The sequence below is a fragment of the Amphibalanus amphitrite genome, unplaced genomic scaffold (genome assembly GCF_019059575.1).
Source record: "Amphibalanus amphitrite isolate SeventyFive unplaced genomic scaffold, NRLGWU_Aamphi_draft 001122F_arrow, whole genome shotgun sequence".
Classification (NCBI taxonomy): Eukaryota; Metazoa; Arthropoda; class Thecostraca; order Balanomorpha; family Balanidae; genus Amphibalanus; species Amphibalanus amphitrite.
In genome coordinates, this window is record NW_024882616.1 from 32,661 (window position 1) to 40,634 (window position 7,974).

Below are 7,974 nucleotides of genomic sequence, written 5' to 3' on the forward strand. Positions count from 1 at the left end.
GCACAGGGGAGAGAACTCCTGGGGGGGGGGGGGGGGAGGGCCACCTACCCACCAAATTTTGTGTTTCTAGGTGCCATAGGAGCCAGTCACGAGGGGGGGGGGGGGTCAGGGGGTCGCATCGACCCCCCCCCCCTGCCAGGCCGTGTTATGAAAAATGCCCTGCCAGGGCGGTTTTAAATGGGAAACCGGTTTACAGACATTGCATATAAGTCATGCTAGATATGTCACAGGTAGGTGACACAGGGCACGAAAATGTCCTTTTAAAACACGCTTAACAATTAGAAACACGCATTTAAATGAAACAGGGGTTCTGAGGCCAGTTTTACCAACAGAAAAATAGCCCCTGCCGGAATTGTTTGCCTAAAGAGTCAAAGACCGCTTCACATACCGAGTGTAATCCGCTTACGTGGCCGTTTACGCTCCGTATGTGAAGCGGTCTTTGGGCAAAAAATTCCGGCAGGCGGCTATTTTAATGTTGGTAAAACTGGCCTCCGATCAATTTTGCTTTAGTATACCCGACCATAATAACTTTCATTTGACACAAGACAGTTTTAAGCATTGGTTATTTTGATGGTGAGATAACGGTCAGGTCAAAGCCAACTTTTGAGTATGATAAACGCCAATAGAATCGGCATATTTCTGTAAGAGAAAATGCGTTTCACAGAGCTTTATTTTTTCATAAGAAATTAATCGAACGTCACGTCACTTTTGTTCTTTCCGATCGACTTAAAATAGCTGCGCTTACGCATTTTTATTTTCAACGCGGTATCAAATTGATCTAACAAAAGGAATGAAGCGAGCATGGAACTTGTTAAATATTTCAGAAAACGAGAGGAGGCTTGAAAATTATCGATGCAGCCGTTCAGGAATTCATTATGTAATCTGCCGGGCTAGACGGCGCGGTGCGGCGCGGGTTCCCGACCTCAGCATTGGGCATGCGAGTGGAGCGTCGTCGGTTCGCTCTGACAGACCAGCCGGGGAGCAGCCGCCGGGGTCGAGAGGACGGTCACTTGCCGACGGTATAAATGGTGGTGCCAATTTTATGATATTGAGAAGCCGAAACCAAACCAAATACATACCTACCTAAAACAATGAACATTGAACAATACAACAAAACTGCTGTTCAGAATCAGGAAACAGCTTTATTGCCGACATCAGAACATTTTATGGAATAGAGTGGGTTCATGAAATCAACAATATAAAATGGGCTTAGTTTAGTTCGAACTCTAAATATGAGTCCACTTTTTCGCATTGCCGATAACAAAAATTCCGTATTCGACTGACATCTCTATTCTCTATTCGGCATTTCCTGCATAGTCACCCTGAGACGGCAGATTCTGACTATGCCTGGCCGCTCAAGGCCGGGCTGTGAAGAGGCTGACCCGGCGCCAGTCTCCATCAGCAGTCTGTGGGAGGAGGCAGACCAGGTGCACCGGACCGGTGACATTCGCCTGAGGTGAGGCAGTCGGCAGCGGTGCGTAACTGTGCGAATGGTTGGAGCCGTCTTCACGAGATCAGGTGTTTATGATATCTTAGACATCTAACCACTAGACGGCAGCTGAGTTTGAATTTCCAAGGTCTGCAGGCAGCAGAAATGAATTAGATACGTTTTTATGCTTTAGGGTTGACTTTTATCTACTATAGAGGCGATGTGTGTTTTATAACAACCACTGTGAGTTTCGACGTGTACATCGTTGGGCGGATTATCACTCGACGTTTCGCCGTTCCTACTTCCTGTTGACGTGAAATCCAAACTTCCCGTCTCGCCGCAGTCTACAAGATGGGCATTGACATTTATGCCATCACGCCGAGTCCGGCATGCCGGGCCGCCTTTCTGGTGGCTAAAGCCATCGGCCTCGACTACAATCTCAAGATAGTGGATCTGGCAAATGGAGGGAACCGCACTCCCGAGTATCTGAAGATGAACCCGGCACACACCGTGCCTGTCATGACAGACGGCGAGCTGTCAGTGGGTGACAGGTAGGTGACAGCGAGTGACAGATGCGAGAATCATATGCACATTGCACAAAGAGAAGTTCTATTTTAGCAAGATGGATAAGAAGCGAACCTCCACCCCTATTTGTTCCGGCAGTAAGGCGATCATCACCTACATGATGAACCAGTACGCGCCCGCCAACTTGCAGAGCCTGTACCCCCGCGACCCGGCCGCCAGGGCTTTGGTGGATCAGAGACTGTACTTCGATTCCCAGCTGTTTGCCAGCCTTCGCGGTATCATGGTAAGATAAGACCACATCAAAGTCTCGACGAAAATGTTAACGAACGTTTGAGTGTGGGGAGGCTATGTCGAAAATTCTATAAGAAACGCAAGGTCCTAAATACTGAGAAACCATCGTGTGAGCTTCTTTAGATGTTGCGTTGATTACAGTTTTGGCACCGTGCAGTTTTTGTTGACTTATATTGTCGTCACCATTTCAACGTTTAGAAGCCCACGGGTTTTGCCGCTGGTTGAGCGCCACATGCATTAGGAGCGTGTGTCGTATCACTGGCCGTCTACCCATCGCCATCATCCGTTCTAACGCTGTCGCGACGCCTATGTTACAGTTTCCAGTGGTGTTCCGGAAAGTAAAGGATCTGAAGATGTCCCAGGCGAACATGCCGCGGCTAGAGGAGAACATGGCGCTACTGGAGACGTTCCTGACGCGCTCCACGTACCTGGCCGGCGAGCACTTGACCATCGCCGACCTGGCCACGCTGGCCAACGTCTCCAGTGTGGAGGCCGGCGGTCTTGACATGTCCCGCTGGCCGCACGTGCAGGCCTGGCTGACCAAGCTGAAGGCCGAGCTGCCCTACTACGAGCAGGCCAACGGTGAGGGAGCTCAGATGCTCGGTGCTATGTACCAGAAGGCCCTGAAGGAGCTGGGAGGAAAGTAGATGTGCTGTGAACGCGGAACGAACTGAAAGCAGGATCGGAGCCCTGCCCTCAATAAAATGATCGGACTTCGGGCGGTGACAGGCATGACGTCGGCCGGTCACCAATAGGCTGGATAGTTTACAGTACAAATATGTCTTTGCCCAATGATAGAGCTATCGAGTATCGAGTATACACTGAGACCCAATGCTTCTTAGTTCCTCGCAGCGCGAATTTTCTTTCATATCAAATACATGGACACTCTCATCTGTCATGCTGTATCAAGGATTGAAATGACTTCATATTTCTGACTGGGCGGCGTTTGACGGGCTGTAACGAACCCATTTCGCAGTCATAACCGAGTTGACCCGGTGTAAAGTGCGACCATTCGGCCAGGTTACGGGTCTCAAGCGAGATTTCTGATCTGCGAAATGACAGCGCAGCGACGATATGGCGACACTAAGTTCGCCCCCACCAGTTGTAATCAAACGTTAAATAATTAAATCATAAATCTGGCTACGATCGGACACATTGCATGATTGTTTGATTCACATCTCGTCACGGCTAAAAGTAAAAAGGAAATACAAATTCTGATAAGAAAGTGACGAATTTAAAGAGTATCGTCCGCACATCAGCACAACCAGCACATAATTGATAAGACTCAAAGGACGTACAGTACAAATCAATTCAAAGTATGGGACGGACGCATAAGTACACTCAGGTCTTGCTGTACCAACTGAGATCCAGAGCGCGCCTATGATAGTCCATAGACCTCAACATACGTATGCAGAGAGGTCTATGTAGGTATGTATGTAGAGAGGTATGTAGAGGTCTATGGATAGTCCCATTCCAAAGCTCTAGGGGGCCAGGTCGGGTTGCTTGGCTGTTGCTTGCTCCGAGTGGCATCATGCATCGGCATATCCGCATCGTTTGAACTCTTCAGCATAACTCGCGCAGTCAGTGATCGCAGAATGACGTCGGAGAGATGCCAAGAGAAATACAATGCTTGGTAAACGGCGTAAACACGGGGATCCGTTTTGGTATTTCAAAACAGCCCAACCAAGGTATTAAGACTATTAACATTAATGCCACGGTGGCGCCAATAACCAAAAGACGAACCAAATTCATCAAACTGAAGCCTGTGACAAATCGCCGAGTGCTGGAACATTGTATTGCGATAACAGTCATGACGGGCAGAAAATAGACGATGGTATGCTACTCAGCATCTTCTTCACTGCGCCTTAGCTCTGAGCGCCGTCGAGCCTTCCTTATACATAACACCCAGCTGGGTGACACCCTGCACATTAGCCTCGTAGCAGGGCAGCTGTTTGATCTTGTCCAGCCAGGCGCGCACCTTGGGCACGCCGGAGAGGTCGAGGCCCATAGCCTCTGCCGTGGACACGTTGGCCACAATGGCCAGGTCGGCCAGGGTCACGTGGTCGCCGGCGGCGTACTCGGATTTAGCCAACATCGCCTCGAAGATGTTTATAAGATCGAGCAGCGCCGGAATGGCGGCGTCCGAACGAGCGATGTCGCCATCGTACTTGAGCGGTTTCTGAAACGGAACGGAAGACGCTTATAACTAAATTATAGTGTGAATTTAACTTCCTGGCAAAGTACAGAGAAAACAATATAGCTGCCTGAATTTCACAGGCCCACTGAAGGCCTATGTCCCACCCATAGGCGGCGGAACGGGGAGGGCACCGGGGCACTGTGCCCCCTTTGGTTTTGGCATTTTAACATTAGCCCTATGGGCGTTGCATGGAAAGAATGGGACCAAAAGTCGGCAGTGCCCCCCCCCCCCTTTAATTGAAGGTGTTCCGCCGCTACTGGTACCACCACCAGTGTTAAGACATGGACCCAGACTGCAAGTGCAGAGGAGCGTACGAGACCGTTTATTATCGCTGGGCCCAAATTATAAGATTTTGCCAACAATCTTCGCATGGACAAAACGGAAGTGGCAGGTGCCTTTATTGCAATGGATGAGTGTATCAGTGAAAAAATGAATGAACGAATATTAATGAATGAATGGATGGATGAACAGACTGATGAATGATATGAAAAATATGTGTAGATTTAAATGAATGAACGAATGAATGAGTAAACGGACGCATCCGAATAAATCAATTTCCGAATGTTTTCCTTATCAAAACTTTTAACTCCTTGTCATTTAAAGCTGAGTTAAATGGTCTACAGCAGAATTACGGATAAGACAATCAAATGCACACCTCGACTGAGCCAACAGACATGTGATACGATGTACCTAAGCGGCTTTAACAGAGTTCCACATACCAAAATGTGCAGCAGGGCGGTGTTGAGTCCGACATCGAAGAAGAGTCGGCTGTCGACCAGGGCGCGTGCCTCCGGGTCCTTCGGGTAGAGGTCGCTGTCCGGGGCGTACTTGTTCACCAGGTAGGTGCTGATGGCTCGGCTGTAAACATACCGATACAGGGGTGCGGCTGAAACAACACTCGGAGGGATAACATTCGGCGGTTCGATGGACGGCGAGAGACGTCCGAACGGAAACACAGCACCAGGCAAACCGCCACTTCTCGTCACCGGCTGGCGATGAAAAGGAAAGGCACTAGACTCCCGGATGTGTGACCTGTCATATTTCCGTATCCCATGTCACGATAACGCCCCACCTGCCATGCACTACCGTCTAATCACACCTGTCGAAGTGGAGTTTGCTTTGGTTAGAACATTTCGGTGAAGAATGCTCATATCTTGTCACACTACCGTACCCGTGGTGCCACCCCATCGTACCCTTACCAACCGGATTAGACATACCGTAAAGTAGGGCTATTTGAGACAGTGGGGTTACTTGAGACAGTATTTAAAATTGCTATAAAATAACCATTTGAAATTTATGCTCAATTTTTGTCCAGGCGATTTACTGCTCGATTCGACACCTCCCTGAAGAAAAAATCACAAAAGAATCAAACGATCTTCATTTTATAGCGATTAAATACTGTCTCAAATAGCCCCACTTGGTACCCCAGTCACCCCACTGTACCCCAGATCAGACCACCATATTCCCGATCACCCCACCGTACCTTTCCGCCAGGTACAGGTCGCCGTCCTCCAGAAGCGGTACCGTGTGCTGTGGGTTCTTCTCCAGGTACTCGGGGGTACGCGTATCCCCCGCCTTGGTGTCAATCTGCTTCAGCTCGTACTCGAGTCCGAGAGCCTTGAGCGTGATGAACACACCCCGGCACGGCGGGCTGGCCTCGAAGGCGAACACCGTCAGTCCCATGTCTTCTGCAGTCCAGCCGGTGCGCTGCCTGAGCTTCCTCCGTCGCCGCGCGCTGCCGTGTGGTGCCGTGAAGCGCTCCCGATCGGTCCCACAGCTGGGTCAGACCCCGCCCCGTGCGGCTGTGCGGCGACCTCGGAAAACAGTCCGCCTGTCGTCGAGTGGGGCGGTGTTTGTTTAATGACGCCACACTCGAGTATGCAGCTCGCTATCAGGAGGCCTCATGATCATGCATCGAGGAAATGGTAGGACCTTTAGTCTCCGATATGTTGATTGATTGCCTTGTCGAGGCCACACAAAAATGTGCAAATGGCAATTGGTCATATCCGACCGCAATTACATCGATAAAAGGCCACGGGTAATGGTCACTAAACAAATCATTAGCTGCTCGACTGATGCAGAAACGATGCCTCTTTATTACGCCTCAGGCTACATATTGAATAGGTAGGTATCAAATATGACTACTGACGAATGGAAAATGAATGGAACGATATTTGACCGACATCTCGGTATCACAAGTAATATACAATCCGAGGAGTGACTTGTGCCAATCCAGCCTCAGGGCTCACTAGAACACGCATCCACCAAACCGGCAGCTATACATGGCAAAAGTCTTTACACGGCCGACAGAAGTACTAATCACTTTATAAGTGACTATCACCTGAACCAATCACCTGCGTACAACTCACCTGAATCTGCACTATAAGCCCGATCACCGAACGTCTGTCCAACAGCGACCTATGAATCCGACTACAGCGCGAGGAGTGGCGCGTGCGACCCGTGCGACCCGCCCCGGCTGTTTTGCCAGTCATGGTCCCGTCGCCGGCGTCGCTGATGGGAGCTCTATAGCCTTGGATGGCAGGGTGCCGGGATGGGTCAGTCCCGACTCCCAAGGTCAGCTAGATGGGGAGGCTTGCGTGGGCCCGTGGCTGACCCGAGAAGATGGGCCACCGTTTTGGCGATGTTTTTACCCTGGGGCCCACAGGCCGTCGAATTACGAATATGGAGCGACGACGGCGAGTGCGACATTTGGGCCCTTCCCACAGTTTTAGAGATGCGGCCGGTAGCTATCTACTACTACTGCTGCCGGGAAATGATATGCCATCACTTCCTTGTAGATATCTGTGCAGTGGCACCGTGCGAGATTCATCCCCGGTCCCCGCCCTCACAGTCACTGTTTGCATTTGAACCCAGTTCCATAGTCCGAGAATTTCCAACAGAAATCAGATCCTTCATGCAACCGTAAGGGACGAGCAATAAATTTGTCAAGTGCGTACCTACTGCTCAATTAAATCGATTCATGTATATTGTATAACTTTGTATCCATCAGTTATCACGACGTCTCGCGCGTTTCTGAAGCGATGACGAGAGATGAAAGCCCCAGAACACCGTCAGTGACCAGTCTGTCTAGTGAGTCTGCTATTGCATAGGTCAATCTCAACGTTGCACATTGCAGTATTGCTGGCATGTAGTGGCAGAAAAGGCGGATCATCTCCGTCAAGACCTCCCGGATCCAACTCATGGGTGTTATCCACGGAAACCGCTCATGTGATATGCAATAAGCATCGCGGAGGCGGCTGGGTTCACGGACTCTGCTGTCATGGGGGGGGGGGGGGGCAGCTAAATCCTGGCTAGACGAGTCAAATGTCTCACAATGAACCCGGGCCGGCCTAACCACGAGAGTACAGTTTGAGGTGCTGTGGGGCGAGAGACGGGTTAAGTGACGTTTTTGGATGTGTGTCAACCTGTGTTCATTCAAGCCTTGATATTGTGGTGCGAATCGCCAGGTTCGATTCTTTGGCTGGGTTGGAGTTTCTGATTGGTATGCAATTCTTTTAACTACTTCATACGA

The 7,974-nt window shown here is 50.0% G+C and overlaps 2 protein-coding genes across 2 annotated transcripts; one reads left to right on the forward strand and one right to left on the reverse strand.

The window, feature by feature from the left end:
• The first annotated feature begins 1,320 nt into the window (after nucleotides 1-1,320).
• Nucleotides 1,321-3,138, forward strand: LOC122370329 (glutathione S-transferase 1-like). The gene is made up of 4 exons (XM_043345821.1): nucleotides 1,321-1,456; nucleotides 1,773-1,980; nucleotides 2,093-2,237; nucleotides 2,563-3,138. Exons 2-4 carry the CDS (start codon nucleotides 1,781-1,783, stop codon nucleotides 2,890-2,892), a joined length of 675 nt encoding a protein of 224 aa, XP_043201756.1. The 5' UTR covers nucleotides 1,321-1,456; nucleotides 1,773-1,780; the 3' UTR covers nucleotides 2,893-3,138.
• Nucleotides 3,139-4,023: 885 nt separating this feature from the next.
• Nucleotides 4,024-6,927, reverse strand: LOC122370330 (glutathione S-transferase 1-1-like). Its single transcript, XM_043345822.1, has 4 exons — nucleotides 6,812-6,927; nucleotides 5,926-6,273; nucleotides 5,162-5,300; nucleotides 4,024-4,424 (listed from the first exon to the last, which is right to left on the reverse strand). Exons 2-4 carry the CDS (start codon nucleotides 6,123-6,125, stop codon nucleotides 4,101-4,103), a joined length of 663 nt encoding a protein of 220 aa, XP_043201757.1. The 5' UTR covers nucleotides 6,126-6,273; nucleotides 6,812-6,927; the 3' UTR covers nucleotides 4,024-4,100.
• Between the last annotated feature and the right edge of the window lie 1,047 nt (nucleotides 6,928-7,974).